Genomic DNA, 24,366 nt, shown 5'->3' on the forward strand with positions numbered 1-24,366 from the left:
AGGTAGATTATTGAATCTACTCTAAAAAGAAAAAAGGGGGGATATAGATATGATAAGATTAAAAGGTAGATTATTGAATCTACTTTTAAAAAATCAACTACTAGCCGGGCAGTGGTGGCGCACGCCTTTAATCCCAGCACTCAGGAGGCAGAGACAGGCGGATCTCTGTGAGTTCGAGGCCAGCCTGGTCTACAAGAGCTAGTTCCAGGACAGGAACCAAAAAGCTACGGAGAAACCCTGTCTCGAAAATCAAAAAAAAAAAAAAATCAACTACTTGTTTTAAATGTTTTACATTGGATTGGACCTTTGTATATTGTATAAAAATTTTGTATATTGATACAAATTGTACAATAATTTTGTTAAAATATACTGTACATACATTTCTAATCTTGTTCAAGATATTGTACCTATACAGCTCATTTAATAATGTGATGCAAATCTCTAGTCCTTGAAAATTATTATTAGCAGCTGTTTGGGATAATAAGGAAATGCATCTTAGTAATTAGTCACCTATTATAATTGTAGTCACATTAGGTATGTTTTAAAGGTCAAACAAAGTTATATTTTATATAGACAGGGCATCTCCAAACACTTCAGAGATCTACAGAATATGGCATTTAAGATATTTAAATAGCATAGGCTCTTTTTGTGACAATGAGATATGTCTGCTCCTGGCAACACCAATCTACTTCAGAGACAATAATAGGCATCGAAGAAACCCCACATGGAGTTTACTTTCTTTGTGGCAATAGTAGGCCACTGGGCAAGAAAGTGCTCTTCCATCAACTGCTAACAGTATGCCATCCAAACTGGACAAGCAGGACACAGAAGAGAGTGACTATAAAACCTTATCAAGTCGAGGTAGGACGGTCCTTCAAAAATCCTGCTTCATAGAAAAGTCTGTTGAATATTCTAGCCTGTAGGCCAAAATGGATGCCCCAATGTTGCAGAGGAACTTTGGGTGTCTGTCCAGGCAGCCAGCTGTTTCTGTCATTTCTCATATGTTTTTGGAAGTCACTTTCTCACACTTCCTGCTTACTCAAGTAATATTATTTCCTTTTCAGGTCTCTGGGGGAGTCGAAGACTAAATAGTTATAGTTTTCCTTGTCTATCAGATGCAGAGAAAAAACACTAAAAAGGTATACAGTGTATAAGATGAAAAGATATCAAAGAAATTTTTGGAGAGTAATGCAAATTAGGTACAAGACTTTGAACCCACCAAGACAGGATAGATAATGGAGTATTTTCTCTGAATTTGTCAAATGCAAATAGACTAGAACATTGTTGATATACTTATTGCCTGTATACATTATATATAGTTATTATACTTATTGCATATAATTTTTCTTATAATAGTTATAGTCTTTTTTATTTTAGACAAAAAAAGGGGGAAAGTAGTTTGTGTTTTAACAAATAAAGCTTGACAGAAAATTCAAGTGCAGAGCTAAGCCACTAGAGGCTATGCAGTGGTAGCATACACCTTTAAACCCAAGACTTGAGAGACAGAGGTAGAGGGATCTCTATTAATTCAAGGCCACCCTGGACTACACAAAACTGAATCTGTCTAAAAGAGAAACAGAGCTCACACAAAGGTGATCCCAGCTCTTGAGATTCCATGCCTTTAATCCCAGCACTAGGAACGTGAAGACAGAAGAGATATGGCTGGGCTGAGAGAGGAATATAAAGAGGGAGGACACAAAAGCTCACTGTAGTCTGAGGTTTGGTGGAGACAGATGCAGTCTGGAGATGCAGTCTGAGGACAGGATTGCCCCTTCAGTCTGAGGATTCAGGAGAGGTAAAACATCTCCCTAGTGACTAGCCGCGCTGCTTCTCTGATCCTTCAGCTTTCACAGCCTAATATCTGACTCCAGGTTTTATTTATTAAAATCAGTTAGAATTCATGCTACAGAGAGGCAAGTTCAAACGCCCTGAGGGAAGGTGGCTAACCGTGAAGATGCCTAGAACTGGCAGCTGCACTTTCCGGGTAATCCTGAAATGCATTTAAACGGCCGGCCCTTCGCTTGATGCTGTACTAGAGTCCTACTTAACAGGGCGGATTGAACATGTAATCTCTGTACTGTGTTCCCTGAACTAGCAGTGCCCTGAGCCAGGGTGGGCTGGAAAGTCACATGGGAGGGTCCCATTCCCCAGACCAACCAGGAGGAGGGTGTCTCGGGGGCAGGAGGAGGGTGTCTCGGGGCAGGAGGAGGGTGTCTCAGGGCAGGAGGAGGGTGTCTCAGGGCAGCAGGAGGGTGTCTCGGGGCAGGAGGAGGGTGTCTCGGGGCAGGAGGAGGGTGTCTCGGGGGCAGGAGGAGGGTGTCTCAGGGGGCAGGAGGAGGGTGTCTCAGGGGGCAGGAGAAGGGTGTCTCGGGGGCAGGAGGAGGGTGTCTCAGGGGGCAGGAGGAGGGTGTCTCAGGGCAGCAGGAGGGTGTCTCGGGGCAGGAGGAGGGTGTCTCGGGGCAGGAGGAGGGTGTCTCAGGGGGCAGGAGGAGGGTGTCTCAGGGGCAGGAGGAGGGTGTCTGGGGGCAGGAGGAGGGTGTCTCAGGGGGCAGGAGGAGGGTGTCTCGGGGGCAGGAGGAGGGTGTCTCGGGGCAGGAGGAGGGTGTCCCAGGGGCAGGAGGAGGGTGTCTGGGGGCAGGAGGAGGGTGTTCTCAGGCATATCAACCATGACAGTTTATGGTAGGGCTGTCTGTATTTTACGCTTTTTAGCACGCCCTCGTCATGGTGGGCATCCAGAACTCACTTCGGCTTACCTCTTCTTAGCAAACCACAAGCTCCCCTTTACCACCGGCACCTTTAACATCCAAACGCTCCTTCCCCACCCCCTTCATAACCTTTTCCTCTCCTCAACTTCTACCACTTTGGCCCAGGAGATGACAACACAAAGGCTACAGGTGACAATGAGTCTGGATTGTTTGAACTAAGAGTCACTGTGTTAACTCTGTCCAGCGTCATTAGAGAAAAGGCTCTGGCCTAGGCTGGCCAGCACCTGCTTCCTCCCCAGGGTGACTTGACATAGCACTGTGGGTTTATTAGGACACCAACAGTTCAGAGCAGCTGAGAGCAAAGGCCTTGCTTCCTCTTCCTCCATTTTAGATTTATTTATGTGCATGTATGTACATGCATCGTGTGTGTGTGCTTACAGATATTGTGAGCCGTTGTGTGGGCCTGAAGCTGAACCAGCATCCTCTGTGAGAACAGCAAGTACTCTTAGCTTCTGAGCCCTCTCTCCAGCCCCACATCACACCCTCTCTTCACCACTCGGTCTGCCGACATTTTTCTTCGACCACATCTCATCTTCCTTAATGCCCAAAGGATGGGAAGCCTCGCTAATTACTCCCGAGCATTTTCTCTTCTCCCTGTGACACCTGACATCATCTTCAGAATAATTACTTCATGATTTATTTATCTCTATTTCATGTGCACAGGCGTTTTCTACAGTATGTCTGTGCACCGTGGTGCATATCGGGAAACCGTGGGATATCATGCCTGTTTTGAAATCCATGTTTTTTTATTTTTTTAATATTTATTTATGACGTATACAATATTCTGTCTATGTGTATGCCTGCAGGCCAGAAGAGGGCACCAGACCCCATTACAGATGGTTGTGAGCCACCATGTGGTTGCTGGGAATTGAACTCATGACCTTTGGAAGAGCAGGCAATGCTCTTAACCTCTGAGCCATCTCTCCAGCCCCGAAATCCATGTTTTTTAAGAGAAAATGATAGCACAACTGTACGTGGCAACATAGCTCACTACAAAAAGCCTGTACCTACTGCCCCAAGTACTAAGGAAAGTGGGTATGAGGGTTACTTGAGCTCAGATGTAACATAACCTGGGTGACAGAGTAAGGCCCTGTCTCAAAAAGCAAAGCAATAAAAGTAGAAGTCACAGGGTAAAATTTCATTTTTATCTTACATTTGAAATAATAAAAAACATAAAATAAATTTAGATATGAAAGCATCAAATGAACCAGGTCGTAGCTCAGTGTAAGAGAATTGGCATAGCGTCTGAGCAGCCCTGCACTACAGGAAGAAAAATTAGACAGACATCATATCGTTAATCTGGATTAGCGATTTACCGAGATCTGGAATTAACTGAGAAATGTTTTTGCATAGCCAGGCAGTGGTGGCGCACGCCTTTAATCCCAGCACTTGGGAGGCAGAGGCAGGCGGATCTCTGTGAGTTCGAGACCAGCCTGGTTTACAAGAGCTAGTTCCAGGACAGGCTCCAAAGCCACAGAGAAACCCTGTCTAGAAAAACCAAAAAAAGAAAGAAAAAGAAATGTCTTTGCACAATTCCAGAAAGGGTTCTGAGGCGGGAAGACACTTTCCTTGAGGGGAGCATTGCTGCTGGCAGTCTGGAAATAATGACCTCCCTGGCAGCTGCAGTGTGGCCACCCTGTTGCCTCTTGTTGAGTGCTCTCTCTCCTGTTGATGCCGCTGCTGCCGCCAACCCCTGGTGGCATCAGACCCAGCTTATTCAGCTTCCAAGGTGGGCTGAAGACCCACAAGTCTCCCAGAACCTCCCAGGTTTTAGATACCAGATGGGGACTGCCAAGGCCACCCGCTTCCTATCAGGGTATCATCCTCGACACTGCTCCAGCCCTGAGCTCTCTCCCCCAGGGCAGTGTCCAGAAGCCAGCTACTCTGCAGCCCTATGGAGTGAGCTGTTCGTGTAAACTCTGCTCCTCTGGAAACCCTTGCCCAATACAAGGCCCTGTGACCAAACAGGACTGCCCGCCCCCCGTTCTGACTTTCTGTCATAGCACCTGCATCCGGATTTCTTCTTGTTGTTTTCATGATGTTGTGAGCTTCATCATGTTGAGGTCAAGCAAATACCTACAAATTAAAATATAAAAATTAAATAAAACACTTTAGCTGGGCCTGGTAACACAAGCCTATCTACTCAAGAGGTTAAGGCAGTGAAATCACAGGTTTAAGGCCAGTCTGTTGAAGCCTAGACTCGAGCAATTAAGTGAGACCATTTCCCAAACTAAATAAAATAAAAGAGAAATAAAAAGAAGGCTGAGGACACAGATGAGTGATAGAACACTACCTCCAAGAAGCTCCTAAAGTCTGCAGACTTTTCACTCAATTCTGTGGGGAGACAGATATGCCATGTTAAGAGAGTTTGGGTACTGAGTTTATTTAGTGGATATTGGGAAGGGTATAAGGGTAAGGGAGTTAGAGAGGAAAGTGGGGGGGGGGAGAAAGGGGAAAGGAGAAAGCAGAAGCTGCCTCTTCAGAAGGAAATGGGATAGAGAAAGAGGAGGAGAGGAGGCCTGGGATCAGAGATCAGCTTGCCTCAGTTGGGAAGGGTAGATTGGGGGTGGGAGGAGCTTGTATCTTAAAGGGACAGGGTACCCAGGTGACAGGGAATGCCAGCAGAATTATAACAGCCATTTTCCTCCCCTGGGACAGTTTGAGGGGCCCAGCAGTGTCATCTGAGAGAAGCCTGGACCTGGGTGTTCAGTTTACAGAGCAATGTCTGAGACTTAGAAGTAAAGAGAAGTGAAATGCAGGATGGTGGTCCACAAGGCAGCGGAAGAGAATGCCATCTTGGAAGGGTGATGGCTGGCAGGGAAACCTCTGAGCATGAGACCCAAGCCTGGAACCAGAGAGAAAAAAACCACCTACCATGCTTTCAGCATTTTAAAAATATAATGACTCAGAGTCAAGCTGTATAGTATTGGGACTGGAAGCCTTAGACATATTTGATATGGGAACTCAAAAACATGAGCCTATTCTACCTTGTCTAAAGGTCAGAGAGTTTGAGCTTATTTTTGCTTTTTCAAAGTTGTTGACAACAGGCGTGGCTACAAAACAAGATACGCTGACCTAGGGTGTGGTTACTTGTTTTGAACGTCAGGAGGGCCCTTAGAGGTAGACCTGCTCCACCCTGACCAAAGGTCAGAGAATTCAAGCAAATTCCTGACCCTCCTTTTGAAATAGGAGGTTTGACACAGGATACTTGGTCTAGGATGTTTTCAGTGCACCAAGTATCAAATCAGGAGTTAAAGGCTTGGTGTCTCAAGTATTAAAACAAGTACCTGTTCTGGTTGTCTTTTGTGTCCTGTTAAAGCGGTCTTCTGCCTTCTCCCCACCCCGCTTTATATTTGGGTTGTGAAAGTGTATGGAAAATGAATGTGGGCAAAAACTTCAGGTTTCAGGAGCTGTTGAGTTGCCCACCTGGTACTATCCTGTGTCTCTGTGTTTGTTTCTTATCTCTGTTCTTCCAACATTTCTAATCCTCACACCCCTAACCTGGAATATATGAACCCACCCCTGCTAGGATCACAGAAGTCACCTCAAAAAGATGGCTCGTGACAATTTGAGAAGCCACATGTCCTCAGAAGAAGTCCAGGTGTTTCTAGCTTCTTTTTGGTGCTAAGAAAGACCAAAGGCAAAGTAGCCAGGAATTGTCACAACCGAGACAAAACGATGACAACCCTGACAAAAATCACCTCTGAGCTGCAGCCAGACTCCAAGAGGGATGTTGATGACATTCTGTGAAGGATGAGTCCAAGTCAGTGGGTGCAAACTATGGGGGTGGACAAACTCAGATCCAGGGAGCAGAGAGCACAACACGAAGAGAAGTTGGGCTTGAAAGACAAACCAGGGCTGGAGGGACAGCTAACTCATCAGGTAAGGGAGTCCATTGCTCTTGCGGAGGACCTGAGTTCCCAGTACCCACATTGAGTGGCTCACAACTACCAGGAACTCCAACTCCAGAGAATCAGGGCCCTCTTCTCACCTCCCTGAGCACCTGCAGGCATGTGCACACACACACACACACACACACACACACACACGTACACACATACACGTACATGCACACACACACACACACACACACACACAGGGGAAAAAAGACAAAGTCAGATATAGTAATTCATACCTATAATTCTGGCACCCAGGAGGCTGAACTAGGAGGGTTGCAAGAGTTTTGGAGGCAGTCTTGACTACTTAGTGAGTTCGAGGCCAGCCTATACTACAAAATGAGACTCCCTATTTCCAAAATAAACAAGCAAAATCACCCCCAAATAAGTAAAATAATAAAATATAAAGTCATAAATATGTGGCTGAGCCACTGTAGCTGGCTGTATTTTTTGTTAAATTCCATGAAACTGAAAAAAAATGTTTCAGGGCTGGCAAGATAACTCAGTGAGCAAAGGGGCTCGCTGCTAGACCTGACAACCTGCGTTCCATCCCCAGGACCCACATGGAGATGACGAGCAACTCCTGAAAGTTGTCTTCCGAGCTCCACATACATGTACAAACAGACACACACAGGAAACAAGAATGAATCAGAGAACTAAGAACGCAAAAAGAAAAACTATTCCCACGGGAATAAACCAGAGGGGTCTCTTACAGAGACCCAGCAAGGCTGGATAAAGTGAAGTAGCTGGTCTCTTCAGGATCTCTTTACAGTGTGCAGGCAGAACAGAGACCTTCACGGATGTCCAGTGTTGGTTCACCTGAGCGCATCGTTTTGTGTAAGGATTACGCAGAGGGAACATCCATAACCACATCAGGTTAAACTACCCTGTTTGGGAAAAAATGGCTGTTTTCTCTCTCATCATGGTTTATCCAAGCCGGGAAAGTGCCTGAGTTTCAGTTTTGTGCAATGGGACGTCAGCTGACTGTGTTTGACATCTCACCTGCTCTCTGGCTGCTCCAGGGACCTCCTTAACACTGACTTCATCTGCAAAGACCAGAGAGGCGAGAATGCCACTCAAACAGCTGTGTGTATCTCTATCTGTGGGTGTGTATATATGTATGACAGTGTGTATATGTTTGTATCTGTATGTCTGTGTGTATGTGTGTGTGCATATTTCTCTCATGTGTGTATGTGCATGCATGTGTGTGTGCATGCGCACGTGTGTGTATGTGGTGTCAAGGACTTCTCTTGTTACTTGTGAGTCCACACAATCATATCCCTAAGTGTTACCCAAGAAAAGTGGAGGGGAACCTGAGTGGGTGTTGGGAGACAGATCTCTCAATGAGAAGAAAGGATTTGAGGAACTGAAGTGATTAAGTGGTTCAGTGGTTAAGAGCACTTGCTGCTCTTGTAGAGAAGCCTGATTCAGTGTCCAACATCCATGTGAAGGCTCACAATTGTCTGTAACTCCAGTTACAGAGGGATCAGAAGGCCTCTTGCAACATCCGTGGTTACTAAGCACACATTATGTCACACACACACACACACACACACACACACACACACACAAGGAAAACACTCATACACATATAATAAAATAAAGAAACCAAAATATTTAAATAGGGGGTTTTTTTGGGACAATGCTTCACTCTGTAGCCCAGACTAGACTCAAACTCATGATTCTCCGCCTTCAGCCCCTTCTGAATACTGGGATTACATCTGTACTCAAATATATCCCACTGCACACAGATATATTCCACTGTACCCAGATATATCCCACTGCACCAACCTGAAAAAAAAAATTTCACCACCCACCTCCAACACACACTCATACACACCCATACACACACCCATACACACAGACACACACACCCATACACAGACACACAGGCACACACACTCATACACACACCCATACACACAGACACACACACTCATACATACACCCATACACACACCCATACACACAGACACACACTCATACACACACCCATACACACAGACACACAGGCACACACACTCATACATACACCCATACACACACCCATACACACAGACACACAGACACACACTCATACACACACCCATACACAGAGACACACAGGCACACACACTTATACACACATCCATACACACACCCATACACACAGACACACAGGCACACACACGAGAAACAGGGTCTTGTTATGTTATCCTGGCTGGCCTGGCTATGTAACCAGTCTGGCCTCAAACTAACCAAGATCCTCCTGCCTCTGCCTCCCAAGCACTGGAATTTATTATTGAGTGTTGTTACTACAACCCGTGAAACATACAGTGGCCGGGTGTGTTGGCACAGGCTAGTAAAAACTGTGTTTGGGCCGGGCAGTGTGGAGCACGCCTTTAATCCCAGCACTCGGGAGGCAGAGGCAGGCGGATATCTGTGAGTTTGAGGCCAGCCTGGTCTACAAGAGCTAGTTCCAGGACAGGAACCAAAAAGCTATGGAGAAACCCTGTCTCGAAAAATCCAAAAAAAAAAAAAAAAGAAAAAAAAAGAAAAGGAAAAAACTGTGTTTGGAAAGATGGACCATAAGAATTATGAGTTCGATTTTAGTCTGGGCTACAAGGGAACTTGGGTGCAAACAGCTCCATAGTTGAGTGTGGTGGCCCGGGTCTGTTATGTGGGGAGGTTAAGGCAGGAACTCTGACAGCTAAGGGCTGCTTGAGAAGTTTATACAGACATCCTGGTTTATCGTTTGCTGGAAGTACAGAGGGCTTGATATAAGACTTGGTGGAACAGTGCCAAGAAAACAAAGCTAGAGCTTTGTGCCTGTTGAAAACTCCAGGATGGCTGGAGGGTTGGGGGTGAGGGGAGAAACTGTTTTCAGATGCAAATTCCGAAGTTCATTTTCTTCTGTTGTTGTTTTGGAGCAGGGTCTCACTAAGTCCACCTGGCTCACCTGGAGCTCACAGTTACCTGTCTGCAATGCTGGGACTGGTATGTGCTGGAGCTCACAGTTACCCACATGCAATGCTGGGACTGGTATGTGCTGGAGCTCACAGTTACCCACATGCAATGCTGGGACTGGTATGTGCTGGAGCTCACAGTTACCCACATGTAATGCTGGGACTGGTATGTGCTGGAGCTCACAGTTACCCATGTGCAATGCTGGGACTGGTATGTGCCGTCATACTCATCCCCTAAAATCATGTAAATTCTGTTGTATGTTAGTTTGGCCTTGGTGCTTTTATACCTTACAAAAGAGAGGAAGCAGGAGTGCGCAGGCACATGTCTGTACTCCTAGAACTTGCAAGGTCAAAGCAGGGGATCAGTAGTTTCAGGCCATGCTTAGCTACATAGCTGCTAGTCAAAGCCAGCCCGGGCTACAGGAGAACTTCTCAAGAAAAATCACCCTCCACAAACAGCAAAAACAAAAGAGAGGACACAATAGTGTTTGAGAAGGTGAAGCTAGGGACTCATCTAGGTTTTCTTTGTGACAGGGAAATCCTGTCTTAGGGTTTCTTTTGCTGTGAAGAGATAACACCATGACCTTGGCAACTCTTATAAGAAAAAATATTTAACTGGGGAAACTTACATTTTCATAGGTTCAGTCTATTATCATCACGGTGCTTCATGGTAGTGTGCAGGCAGATGTGGTGCTGGAGACGTCCTACATCTTGACTCACAGGCAACAGGAAGTGGTCTGACACTGGGAATGGCCTGAGCATATATGAGACCTCAAAGCCCACCTCCACAGAGACACACTGCCTCCAAAGAGGCCACACCCACTCCAACAAAGCCACACCTCCTACTAGTGCCACTCCCTGTGAGATTATGGGGACCAGTTACATTCAAACCACCACACAAATGAGCATAAGAATCACTGAGTAGAAACCGCCTTGCTCTGTAAGTTCCATTCTTTTCACCACAAATCTTCCCAGGGAATGCCATGACCCTGCTGATGTATTTTTAAGCAAAATAAAAGAGTCTCTGACATTTCAAAATTTATATTTTATTTGAAATCAATGACAGAAAATAATTTTAATGATTAACTGAAGAGTCTGATAAGAGCTTGAAGTGCTCCAAGAGAGAAACATGGTAACAAGTGAGACTAGAGAAACATGGTAACAAGGGAGACTAGAGAAACATGGTAACAAGGGAGACTAGAGAAACATGGTAACAAGGGAGACTAGAGAAACATGGTAACAAGGGAGACTAGAGAAACATGGTAACAAGGGAGACTAGAGAAACATGGTAACAAGGGAGACTAGAGAAACATGGTAACAAGGGAGACTAGAGAAACATGGTAATGAATAGGACTAGGAAAGCAACACAGACGGGCAAAGAGCCGCTAAATGGCTCAGACCCTGTACTATACACCTAACACACTATGGGTTTGATCCAAGCCCCAATCTCAGCACTCAGGCATCTTGAGGCAGGAGGACTGCTAGAAGTTTGAGGCCTGCCTGGGCCACAGAGTGAGTCCTAGGCCAGTCTGAGCTATTGTGAGACCCTGTCTCAAAACAAACAGTAGCCAGGGATAGGAACTATAGTTAGGTGATAAGAATTCTGGTTTAGGGCTGAAGAGATGGCTCAGTGGTTAAGAGCATTGCCTGCTCTTCCAAAGGTCATGAGTTCAATTCCCAGCAACCACATGGTGGCTCACAACCATCTGTAATGAGGTTTGGTACCCTCTTCTGGTCTGCAGACACACACACAGACAGAATATTGTACACATAATAAATAAATATTTTTAAAAAAAGAATTCTGGTTTAACAACAAAGAGGACCCTAAGATAGACATACATGGATCTACATAGGAAGGAGAAAAAGACAAGATCTCCTGAGTAAATTGGCAGCGTGGAGGTCACAGGAGAAGGTAGAAGGGGAGAGGAGAGGAAAAGAGGGCAGTGGAGGATAACATATAGCTCAATAAAAACAATTTTTTTTTAAAAAAAATCTGGTTTACCTGAGTTGTGTATCTCCCAGCACACACACGCACATGCACACATGGGGGTGGGGAGATTCAGAGGGGGCTGCAATGAAACATGATTTTTGAGTAAAAATAAGAAAGGCCAAGAGGATGTGAACTAGATACCAAGGGAAGATTGAGACAGGACAGAAAGATGGGACTTTAAGGGACATGGGAAGGAACATCTTACTTGTTGGCTGAAAGTCAACTTTCACACAACTAGCAAAAACTTTTTTGTGACTACTAATGCACCACCTAAGGTAAAAACGTGTGTGTCTGTTAAGTTTAACATTTCCCCTTCCTTATGTAAACCTGTACTCTTCTTCAAAGCTCACAAAGAAAGCTGTGAGCCACATTTATGATCAAACAATTTTGGTTTAAACTTTCTTTTCTTTTTGAGATAGGATCTTACAGACCTGAATAGCCTGATACTTATTCTGCAGACCAAACTGTCCTTGAATTTGCAGTAATCCTCCACTCTCAAGTGCTGGAATTATATCTGTGTGCACACATGTGTGGGGTGTGTGTGTGTGTTTCCCAGGATGTGCTCAAACTCACAGAATTCTCCTGCCTCAGCTTCCTGAGTGCCAAGCATATAGGTATGTATAGGCAGAGCCTGTGAGCACATACAGGTATACACCATGAAAACTGGCTTGAAATGTCTTAATGTCTGTATGGCCTGCTTGTATTAAAAATCTTTTTGACCTTTCTGATTTGTTTTCATCTTATCAACCTATAAAGAAAAGCAAAACATGGCAGGAAACAAAAGCCAAATACAGACCATGTTTTATCTTCACAAGAGTAGTAAATGTGTATCTAAAGGTAAATGGAGCTGTGTGGACATTTTAAGAACCTGTGTTTACTCTTAGAAGCAACAAGAAAGTAACACAAGCCATAACTCTCTGGAAGTTACTGCCTGAGGCAAGCCAGCTAAGCCAGACTGGTAACTGACAGAGTCACACCAGGTTTCAGGCTGGAGATGTAAGAAGTCACTGGACTCTGGACGTGTTTACCTTTCTTTTGGTTTCCTTTCCTAGGTGTATTTAAGTAATAGTGGCCCTAATTTGCTAACAAAGTGGACAAAAAGCCTGGAGAGAAAGAGAAAAAAGTCCTAGCTGATAAAACTATGAAGCTAACAGCTGCACTTCTGATGCCATGGAGCTACAGAACAAAGGGCACTGGGTTTGTTACAGATGTATCTCGGGAAACCACTTCCCTTCCCGACAGAAGATACAGTGTAACATGAAGAGCAGTGTCCCTATTCTAAGAACAGTTCTGGAACATTTACTGTCTCCTGCCCCCACGTTTCTTCTCCAGGTTACTGAAGTAATGCCACAAATATTCCAAGAAATTCAGATTTCCTCCCAAGGACTCCCCTCCCCCCCAAAAAAATCCAAACCAAACATTTCGACTACATTAGAATTTCCATGACCAATATAAATCTCCAATATATTCTGACAGGTTTATTTTGCTGTCAGTAATAATTTTGGATTAGTACTAGGTCCTCAATATGTTTTTTTTTTTTTGAGTGCTGGGAAGGAATCGAAAGCATTCTTCCAACTGAGCTGCATCCTCAAATGAATGATGTTTGTAAGAATTTGTTTATGTTTAGTGTGTGTGTGCATGCATGTGCAGGTGAGTGTAGCTGCCCTCAGTGGCCAGAGACATCGGATCCTTCTGGAGCTGGAGTACAGGTGACTGTGAGCCACCCAACACGGGTGAGCTTGAGTCCTCTGCAAAAACAGCCACTACTCTTAACTGCTGAGTCACTTCTACAGTCCCTGAAGATGAACCTTTCCTCCTTTTAAGATTTATTTTTTATGTGTGTGAGTGTTTTGTTCATATGTATCTCTATACACATGTGTGTCTGGTGCCCATGGAAGCCAGAAGAGGGTCTTGGAGACCCTGGAACTAGAGTATGGACAGTCATAAATTGACGTGTGGGTGCTGGGAATCGAACCTGGACTTTTGCAAGAGTAACTCATTCTCTTAACCATTGAGCCATCTATCCAGCACTCAGGAGCTTAAAAGCAACTATTTAGAATAGGAAAAGAATATGGGAAATATATTGAAGAAAATGCAGATAAAAGTATTTTAAATCCTGAAAACCGTGTATGCTGTGTCCTTCCTCTAGGATTCCAGGAACAGTTGGCTTACAGGGATTACTCACCTGGGCGTGGTGACGCTGCGGTGGCCCATAATAAATGTAATGATGTAGAAGCAACTCCTTTTGGACTTTATGAAATGCCACTGTCTGCCTGGCAAACAGATTATTAGTTCGGCTCCCATGAATTTTCAGAACCAAAACGTCTACATAAGAGACTATCACAAATTTTTAAGAGTGTGTTTCAAGTCACACACAGCTACATGAAAACTTCCAGCTATTGAAGGTTTGGATTTCAGTCAGGTCTCTTTAAGGGCTAAGCTTTGCCATCTCAAAAATGGGAATAATTGGATTTCCCCTAGAATTGTTCCTAATGTACTTTCCTCATTTTTAAAAGATTGTATGTGTCTGTACATGCTTGCATGTGTGTGTTGTGCCATGCAGGTGTTGATGGAATCCAATAGAGTGTCAGATCCCCTTGGGATGGAGTCATAGATGGTTGTGAGCAACCCACCGTGGGTGGTGGGAAGTGAACATTGGTCCTCTGCAACACCAGCTACGGCTCTAACTCATTCCCTCAGCCACTTCGTTCCTTAACCGCATCTAACAGAGGCATACTCTAGGTTGCTTGGTGGTCACATGCCAGTGGGTGTAACTTTTACAGAGTGACAGGAACACTCGATTTATGTTAGCAGACCAGGTACTGACTTTGTGGGCCCCTGGAAATGGCTAAGTAAAAGCATGGACGGGCCGCAGATGATTACCAAGATCCACAGAGCGGGAAGGAGAAAACCAACTCCGACAAGTTGTTTGTTGAACACCTACCACTTAGCGTGTCCCTTTGCTTTGCAACATTGTATCATGATCCTGACGCCCTAAATCTGTAGGATTGAGTTAATATTTATGTACAAAGTTTCCAAGACAGAGTCTTGGAATAGCCAAGGCTGGTATATGTTCCTCATTTTAAGACTGTTGGCTACAGGGGCTGGAGAGATGGCTCAGCGGTTAAGAGCATTGCCTGCTCTTCCAAAGGTTCTGAGTTCAATTCTCAGCAACCACATGGTGGCTCACAACCGTCTGTAATGAGGTCTGGTGCCCTCTTCTGGCCTTCAGGCATACACGCAGAAAGAATATTGTATACATAATAAATAAATAAATATTAAAAAAAAAGACTGTTGGCTACAGAACCAATGGATTTAAATTTGTTATGTGGTAAGCATATAAATAAAAACGGCTTTATTTTTTCCAACACTTCCTATATATTAGTTGCTTGATGTTTTTGAGGCATTTAGAACACTTCGGATAACAATGAATGCTGGGCTAGAAAATTGACCAATACATGTATTCCTCAAAATAGAACCTTTTTGTTTTGTTTTTGAGACAGGGTTCCCCTATGTAGACTGGACTGGCCTCGAGTTCAGAGATTCTCCTGTCTGTCTCCGCCAAAATGTGACTTTTCATAAAAGTCAAACTAAATCACATGAAACCGAAAGAAAAGAGGAGGCGTGTACCCTGGAGCATGAGAGCTGGGTAAGCCAGAGGCTTAGGTCGCCGGTCTTTCTTCAAGGTCGGCCACGAAGCCTTCGCTCACACCTTGAGTCACTAGGAACAGTTTGGCTCAGTCTCCCCGGAAGCCACAAAGGGGCCTCAGGGGAGTCCGAGAGCGCTCGGCAGCAGAGCCCGCAATAAGAGAGCCACCCGGACCCTTCGGGCCGCACCCGCCGCGCGCGCCCGTCGCTGGGCGGAACCTGGGCGGAGCGTGCTTCCGGTGCGCGCTTCCGGCCCGCGGCGGAGCGCGGGGCGGGGCACCGCCGGCCTCCAATCGCGCACAATGAGACGGCGCTGAGCACCGGAAGTGGGGCCGAAGGAAAACACGGAGAGGAGCCCGGCCCGGACAGGAAGCGGCGGGGGACCGCAGCGGCGCTCGGTGAGTGCTCCGGGGCGCCGTCTCGTCGCGTCCCTCCCGGACTAGCCTCCGGGCTGGGCCCGTGGCTTACCCCGGGCCCCGAGGAGCCCGTCTGCCCGGCCCCGAGGTACGTTGGCGCCGTCCTTCTCGGGCCGCCTCGGCCCGGCTGCGCGCCCGGAGCCCTCGGGTTCGAGTCCGTGTCTTCACTTTGTGTCGGGGCTCCGGCCCTGGCCCCGAAGGGACCCCCGGAACCTTGTCAATGGCCAGGCGCTTCCTGCTTCCCAGTCCCCACGGCGCCTTCGTCGCCGGTAGTGCGGGGCCGCTGCCTCCATCGTCTAGGGACTCCGCTTGTGGAAACTGAGGCACACAGGGGTGGGGCAGCCGAATGGGGAAGGAAAAGGAGTGTCATTCCGCGGAAGATTGTGGTTGGTGTCGAAACCGGACTTGTCCGGGGCTGGGCTAAACAATCGGGTAAGTCAGCTGGCGTTGCCCCTCGGTCGGGAGCCCGGCCCTGAGACTGTGGTACCTTGCTGGGGAGTGTTGCTCCTTCCTTCTCCCGGCCGTCGCGCCGGGTCTGAAGTGAAAAGGAAAGCCGAGAGAGGGTTTGGTCTAAATCTGTTCACATAATTTCGGCTACTTTGACACTTGAAAGTAATTGCCAACTTTTTTTTTTTTTTAATAGACTTGGGGGAGTTTTGTAACATTGTTGACTTAGGATGTTTACTTTGACGAGAGGTGTTTTTTTGCTACATAGAAGCTAACCAAGTTGCTACCTTAGTTTGTGAGGTTATAGAAGCATCTTCAAGTTTGGTCGGAACATAAAAGACTGGTTTTTGTGGGCACTAAAGGGCTAAGCCTCCTAACTTCAGGAATATACTAATTATTAGGAATGTGTAGCAGTTTTATTTTTTTAATGGGGATGCGTTAGAGTATTTGGTATGATATCATTTTATAGTTGTTTGTTTCTGCCACAATGCCTTCTTCCAGGTACAAAGTAAGAAAGTTGAAGTCAAAGACCATGGGAGATACAGCAAAACCTTACTTTGTGAAGCGCACTAAAGACCGTGGAATTACTGATGATGATGATTTCAGAAGGGGTCATCCCCAACAAGATTATTTAATAATGGATGATTATGCTAAAGGCCACGGCAGTAAAATGGAAAAAGGCCTTCCCAAAAAAAAGATAGCGCCCGGGAACTATGGGAACACCCCCAGGAAAGGACCATATGCGGTTTCCAGCAATCCATATGCATTTAAAAACCCAATGTACAGCCAGCCTGTTTGGATGAATGACAACCACAAAGATCAAAATAAGAGATGGCTGCCAGATGAACTTGCTGGTAATGCAGATAGCTGGAGAGAGCTCAAGCCGGGACCTAGGATTCCCACCATAAGCCGGTCAAGGAAAGACTCCTTTCAAGAAAGTGACGAGTGCTACAGGTGGCCGGACGGCAGAGGCTGCAGAGCAGCCAGAAGGCTGTTTCAGAAGGACATCGCCAGCCTGGAAGCCATGTCAGAGATGGAAGCAGGAAGCCCTGGTACGCTTCACGTCTCTAGGTTACGTGTCTGTATTCTTTTTTTCATCCAAATTAGTTTTGTTATTTTCAGTAATGAGCTATTTAATGTGATTATGTTAGGGTTTATAGTGCTATACTTGGGTAACTCAACATATTTCAGACGTTGGACTGTCACAAGCTCAAATCCAGGCTGGGCCGCCAAGTAGGGTACTGTCCCCCAAAACTCAAAAAAAAGTAAGGCCCATTTTACATTATTAGTAAACACTTTATAGATGAGGGGGGGTCATATGACCTTGGAGGTCACACTGTAATTTCTGAGTAATGTATATGTATTTTTATGTTCATAATTTTAACTTTAAAATGTGTTCATAATGTACATGACAATTTCAAACTAAAAATATTTAATGTGAAGACAGTATAAGCTGCATATATTCCAAAGAGAGGGTGGAAGAGGTAGTGGTGCAGCCAGGCGGAGGTGGCGCATGCCTTTAATCCCAGCACTCAGGAGGCAGAGGCAGGCGGATCTCTGTTGAGTTCGAGGCCAGCCTGGTCTACAAGAGCTAGTTCCAGGACAGGAACCAAAAGCTACAGAGAAACCCTGTCTTGAAAATCAAAATAAAATAAAAAAAAAAAAAAGAGGTAGTGGTGGGGAAAGAGAAGGTTTGGGGAGAAAAGGGAAGCTGAGCTGCTGTTAAAGTCGCGTGGGGTCTGGGAAGTTGAAATACAAGCATTACGACAGAATTTGAAAATGGGTATTTAGAGGCCCAGAATGCAGATAAAAACAGTGCTGCTCCCATTCAGAAAAATCAAAATCTGTTTCTTTTTCTGAGACAGTTTCATGTAGTCAGAGCTAGCTTCACATGCTTATAATAATTATACAAATGGTTGTATATTTTTCTAAAAGGTGCAAGTAGATGTTGTGTAGCAATTATTCCTCAAAACAAGAAAGTTATTTATTTAATTGATGTATTTACTGATGTGAAATAAAAGTCGTAAATTGGATGCAAAAATGTGAAAACTGTTTATAGTATGAAAGTGGACTAAAATTGCTTTTTTTAAAGACAAGTGTCTTAATGTGTAGTGCTAACTGACCTGGAACTTTCTATGTAGACCAGACTGGCCTGACAACGATCCTCTTGCTTCTTCCTGGGGTAGGGTTTAAAGAGCCCTGTCTCAAAAACAAAACACACACACACACACCATAAAAAGAACCATAGCCTACAAATCTTAGAGCTGGGCAAACTAGAAAGGCTGTTGTTGGAAGTTGTGCAGACTGGAGAGGTCAGACTGTGCAGACTTGTTTATACAGTGCTGGGTGAGAAAGTGAAACTCAACTGAAACAAATTAGGTGTTCATTCTATCACTCTGGCCATTCCTTAGTCCTGTAGGACCTGGAGTCCTGAGAAGGAAATTGAATATTTATTGGTATTTTGATTTGTTTGTTTCTTTTTTAATAATTTTTTTGCATACTTTAAGTATTTCTATATTATAGCATTCATGTAGATGTGGACACTAAATTACATTTGTCTTACAGAAATTAAAAAATTAAGATGTGTATATCACATTCCTGCAATCTCAGAAGTAGGGAGGACAAGGCGGGAGGATGGAGAATTTGAGGCCAGCCTGGACTACATGACAAGACCTTGGAGAGGGGACGGTTAAGAGTTTTTTAGGCCAGGCATGGTGGCCCCACTCATCTAATCGTAATATTTCGGGGGTGGAGGCCAGAGGATCTGGAGCTCCAGGCCAGTCTAGGTTTCAAGAAAAAATAAAGCAAACAAATGAAAAAAAGGGCAGGGAAAGGGACTTTTAGAGTCTCGTACCCTACTGACTGGGCTTGACGACCCACCTTAAAAGGTGAGTGTTAAGCCAAGCTGAATGTCACATACTGTTATTCTCAGAGTGCAAGAGACAGAGGCTAGCAGATCTGTGAATTTGAGGTCAGCCTGGTCTACCTAGTGAGCCAGCCAGGGCTGCTTAGTGAGACCCTGTCTAAAATCACTACTGCTGCTGCTGCTGCTGCTGATATAGTTATGGATCAGTGTTTTGCAACTAGAAATATTAAAGGGGCTGAGTGCAGACCTAAACCCTCTTACACATGCTCGTCCCCGTTTTCGGAATAACTAGGGAGGCACCTCAGCAGGTGCGAAGTGGGGTACATTGTCCCGCATTTGCAGAAGCTCATCTAAGTATGTATGTTTGTATGTATGTATGAAGTCCAGGCATGAGTTTTAAGTTCCCAAGTGAAGAAATTGAAAATTTCCCTTTTGAGGCAGGGTCTCCTGTTATAGCATTGGTGGGTCTAGAATGCTCTATGTAGATAAGGCCACCTCAAACTCATAGAGATCCACCTTCCTCTGCCTCCTTTGTTCCAGTATTAAAGGGGTACACCACCATGGCCTGCAATAATAAGGATCAATCAAACTATGAGATGTGATAGAAAAAAATATATTAAAGTTGATTTTTAAAACTTTTTAAGTACTGATTTTTTTTTTTTAATTCTACATTATTGCCCCCTCCCTTAGCCTTCAAATGTCTAATTGTCAGTGTAAAGTATTTGGGGCAAAGTCATTCATAGGCTGACTGGAGGCATCCATTCAAATGTCCTCTGTGACTGGGTTGATGTCCGTATGCAAATAAGATGTGAGGGACTTGGAATGCTCCCCGACAGCTGGGGTTGGCACCCAGGGAGCATGAAATCTTGTCAGTGGTAGGCAGCCTTCCTGGCTGTTTTGCTGCTCCAGGGAGCTTTCCTCACAGTTGGTACTGTGAGCCTCGATGGCCCTGTCAGTTCTGTCTGTTCCCGATGTGGAACGGTGTGTGCCACAGGGGCCTTGTGGGGATTTCTCTTCATTTTGCATACTGGGAGGTACAAAGCTCATTTCTGGTATATTTTAAGTTGCAGTTTAGATCTTTATTTTACCTTGGCCCTGTGTCCTTAGCAAGTCACATAGTTCTCTGAGTCGGCTCTTGTCACCAACTGCACGATGGGGTAATCTCAGCACTGATGAGGGGATTACTGTAGCGATCACAGGAGGCAGGGCACACAAAAGCACTTGCTTTTCCCCTCCACCGTGGAACGAGATGGTGATGCTTGCTGTTGCCATCACCCAACCCTTTCTTCGGTTCTCCCTTGCCTCGGTGTCCCAGTGTAGCAGAGTGCACAGCTGATCACAGCTGTAGCTGATTATTGCCAGTTGATGGGTTGTCTTCCCCAGGCTACACATCGTGAGGTCTTCGGTGCCCGCGTGCATGTTGGGCAAGTGTTCTGCCACCTAGCTAAGTTCCCAATCTGGCAGTGGCATTCTTTATTTTTTGTGAGATGTGAATGTGTGTGCACACCTGGATGGCTGTCTGTACACCATCCATATATAGCAGCCCGTGGTGGAAGGGAGGGCATCAGGTCCCCTGGAACTTGACTTACTGATGACTGTGAGCCTTCTTAACTGCTGAGCCATCTCTAGCCCCAGCAGTGGTATTCTTTAAGATTGGAAGTCCTACATTTCCTTTTCTATCCAGAATTCCCTTCTGAAATTAGCTAGTGCATTGCAATTGCTATACTGGTAACGAGTTCCTCTGAAGGCCAGAGAGAGGTTGCTTTATGCAAAATCTCTCCCAAGCACTAATTTATGAAAAGTCAATAACAACCATTCCATCTATTTAATCAGAATTTTTAAATAGATTTATTTTATTATTTATAAAATAGATTTGTATTATTGTTTATGTGGGTTTGTGCATTGTCGATGCCTGCATAAGCTCTACGGTCCTGGGAGCACAGCCCAGGTCTCTGCAGGAGCTCCTTCCAGCGAGCCATCTCTTCAGCCCTCATTCAGAGGCTTAGCTCAGGGATAAATATTTTCTTAGCCCCACGTTATGCATAGCATGCATTGTCTTTCAGAACCTGATAGGAGTCCCACGGCCACGCCCACAATTAAAGTTCAGTCCCACAATTATTGTATGCTTCACAGGTTGAAAAGTAGTTAGCTTGAATTTGTTTATTTGTTCTAAGGATTATAGAACTAACAAAGAATTCATAACGTTTATTTCATCTGAACTTTGATTTTTTTTTTTTGTCTGCCAGTTGTTTTTCCCCTGTGGAATATGCTCAATGTGCCGGTGGTATTTTAAAAAACTAAAGCCAAAGTAAAGTGGGAACTGTGTGTTCTCAGTAAAACTTTGGCTTGAATTTTTTCTTCTTAATGAAGAAACCCAATTGTGATTGAAGGCTAAATTTGCATCTAAATGATTTCATGCAGTCACATAAGAAAATGATCAATTTCTAAGCTCTCCAAGTCCATGCAGTGGTGTCCATTCTCTACTGGGAGTCTTCACTTAAAACAAAACAAATATGAATACTTGTCTTGAGAACACCTGGTGCACTTACAGTTTGGTTGAAAATACTGTATGTGTACATTATATATCAAGTGTATTGGAACTGCAGTTACATCTGCCTTCAGCGGGAGACTTTGTCTGTTTCATGATTGTGCTCAGCAGCGTAATGCAGTGATTTATGTGGATGGGTGAATGTAGAGAGTGCTTTCTCCATTGTTCAGTGTTCAGGTGCCCCTTGCCCATCACTGGAGTAAGCTCCTGTGGGCTGGGGGAGAGCACAGGGTCTTGCACTTGCCAGCATATGTGAGGACCTACGTTCCATCCCCAGGGCTGTGTGTAAGCAAGTGAGTGCAAAGGAGAAAGTTGTACTTCTTACTCCAAGTGATGGTACTCACCACTGCCACTGTTGTCCCCTAACCTAAGAAAACAAGAAACAGCGGTCCAGACCTCGGAAGCCACGGAGGACTAGAAATGAAGAGAGTGAGCAGGATGGAGAGTTGGAAGGGCCTGTGATTGACGAGTCTGTACTTTCAACAAAGGAGCTGCTGGGCTTACATCAGGCCGAGGAACGGCTGAAGAGAGACTGCATCCACAGGCTAAAAAGGGTAACATATTTGTGCATACATTTTCTGGGTCATATCTGTTTCACTTTACACTCTTAGTATTTGCAACATTTGCCTCAGTGGATTGGGTTTCCACTTCTTTATCCTTGTGTAAGTCTGTATGTTAAGGGATAGACACTCAGTGTGGTTTAAGAAAATCAAGAGTCACTGCCATTGTAGGTAGGCAAGAGTGATGTTCAGTTTTGAAGTGATGGGGGAAACCATTCTTCTGGCTAATTTTGTTTCTCTAAATGTTTGGAGATACATCTTTTTGTCAATCTTTTCAAACTGTAGCGACCACGAAATTGCCCTACAGCAAAGTACACCTGCAAGCTGTGTGATGCTCTGATCGACTCCATCCCATTTGCTCATAAGCATATCAAGGAGAAGAGGCACAAGAAGAACCTCAGGGTGAGTCTGGCTTCCTTACACCCCAGAGACTGCTCCACTGCTCCCTGTGTTTGCAGGGTAGCCTTGTGCATTTCCCCAGTACTGAGTCAGGATGTAGGAAGCCACTGGCAGGAGGCACATGATGTCTGTTGTTCATCCATGTTCTTGTCTCCTTATTCCTGCCTGCTCCTTCCTATCCATATTAACTACATGGTGCGTGCCTGGGTGTGGGTGTGGTAGGCTGAAGACCACCATGTCTAAGAAGGAAAGCACAGAAGAGTCCAGAAAATTCTGCAGGGTACTATCTCAGTGAGAAGTGAAAGGCCAGAGTACATATGAGTCTTTTTAATCTTACCATTGACGTTACAGGAAAAGCAGGAGGAAGAGTTGCTCACCACACTGCCCCCGCCCACACCCTCCCAGATAAAAGCAGTCGGCAGTGCCATTGACAGAGTGGTGCAGGAGTTCGGTTTACACAATGAAAACCTGGATCAAAGGCTAGAAATCAAGCATATCATGGAAAGTGTCTTCCAGCACAAACTACCAGGTATTTTCTAGATTCATTGTTTCTGTTTAGCAAGAGTACCTCACAGTTAACGTTACTTCACCTAATAAGAATTAACTTAGGCCAGGCGATGGTGGTGCTCGCCTTTAATCCCAGCACTTGAGAGGCAGAGGCAGGAGGATCTCTGTGAGTTTGAGGCCAGCCTGGTCTACAGAGTGAGTTCCAGGGCAGGCTCCAAAGCTACACATAGAAACCCTGTCTTGGGGTGAGGGGCAGGGAGAGAATTAACTTATGGCCTGGGCACTGGGCTGCTGCCTGTAATACCAGCTTACCAAGGCTCAGGTCAGTGGTCCCAAGCTTGAGGCCAGCCTGGACTACATAGCCAATCCCATCTCCAGAAACAAGGCATTACTAGGACTTTTTTTGCTACATCAGAAAACGCCCATTTTTAGTGTTCTGGTGTTGGTGGTGTTTTGGTATGTGTGGGCAGTGGGGAAGAGGAGGGGTAGTGTCCATTTTGTTTTGTTTCCCTTCTTTCTTCTAGTGGATTGGTCTGGTCTGAAGTTTGCTATTCAGTCCAGGGTGATCTTGAACTCATGAATCCCCTCCCTTAGTTTCTTGTGGGCTGGAATTACAGGCACGTGCTATCACATCTAGCTCTAGTGTGTGTGTATATATGTGTTTCTGACTTTTCCCAAGGTAACAGACAACTTACATGCACTGTCATTATATGTCTCTTTCCATTATACATTTTATTGTGTGGCTAAATACGGTTAAATACCCTGTATTATTGAGACACTATGAGGTCTGTGTATGTTTGGTTACTTTTTGATCTAAATTAGCATAGGGGTTTTTAGTTTGTTTGTTTGTTTGTTTGTTTTGCAGTACTGAAAGCAAACCCAGAGCCTTTTGCAAATGTAAGACATGTGCTTTGATATTGGCTGAGCCACATCCCCAGCTCTTATTTTCTAACTAGCCTTATTTATTAGACTATTTTTATAGCATTAGAGATGAAATCTAGAACCTCATACATACTAGGAAATTCCACTATACTGAGCCCTAGCCAGTTCATCAAAAAGGTATCCTGAAGTAATTTTTAGGTTATATGTGTCAAAATAGAATTATATTTAAATGTACATGAAAGAATTGTATAGAAACTGGGTTTTGAAGCCTAGTGCATATTATGTGCTATTGTTTTGTTTACTCTTGCAATGATTTCCACGTTGTGTCTGTCTTTTGCCTCTTTATTTATTTTTTGTTTTTTTGTTTTTTTTCGAGACAGGGTTTCTCTGTGGCTTTGGAGCCTGTCCTGGAACTAGCTCTGTAGACCAGGCTGGCCTCGAACTCACAGAGATCCACCTGCCTCTGCCTCCCGAGTGCTGGGATTAAAGGCGTGCGC

General features: G+C 44.9%; 1 protein-coding gene across 6 annotated transcripts in view; it reads left to right on the forward strand.

Annotated features, from left to right (window-relative positions):
• The first annotated feature begins 15,585 nt into the window (after nt 1–15,585).
• The window catches only part of LOC121453327 (terminal uridylyltransferase 7-like), a 52,007-nt gene continuing 43,226 nt past the window's right edge, over nt 15,586–24,366 (forward strand). For 3 of the 6 annotated variants that reach the window (XM_041660009.1, XM_041660014.1, XM_041660013.1), the window contains exons 1-5: nt 15,586–16,092; nt 16,609–17,159; nt 21,894–22,075; nt 22,367–22,483; nt 22,832–23,009. In XM_041660009.1, the coding sequence (XP_041515943.1) occupies nt 16,640–17,159; nt 21,894–22,075; nt 22,367–22,483; nt 22,832–23,009 (997 nt within the window). In that variant the 5' untranslated portion in view covers nt 15,586–16,092; nt 16,609–16,639. Of the gene's footprint in view, nt 16,093–16,144; nt 16,273–16,608; nt 17,160–21,893; nt 22,076–22,366; nt 22,484–22,831; nt 23,010–24,366 lie in introns of those variants that run through there. The other 3 variants (XM_041660010.1, XM_041660011.1, XM_041660012.1) reach the window with 3 other exon arrangements.

Source organism: Microtus oregoni, unplaced genomic scaffold (assembly GCF_018167655.1).
Source record: "Microtus oregoni isolate MIOR12 unplaced genomic scaffold, Mior012 000011F_ref0000422, whole genome shotgun sequence".
NCBI lineage: Eukaryota > Metazoa > Chordata > Mammalia > Rodentia > Cricetidae > Microtus > Microtus oregoni.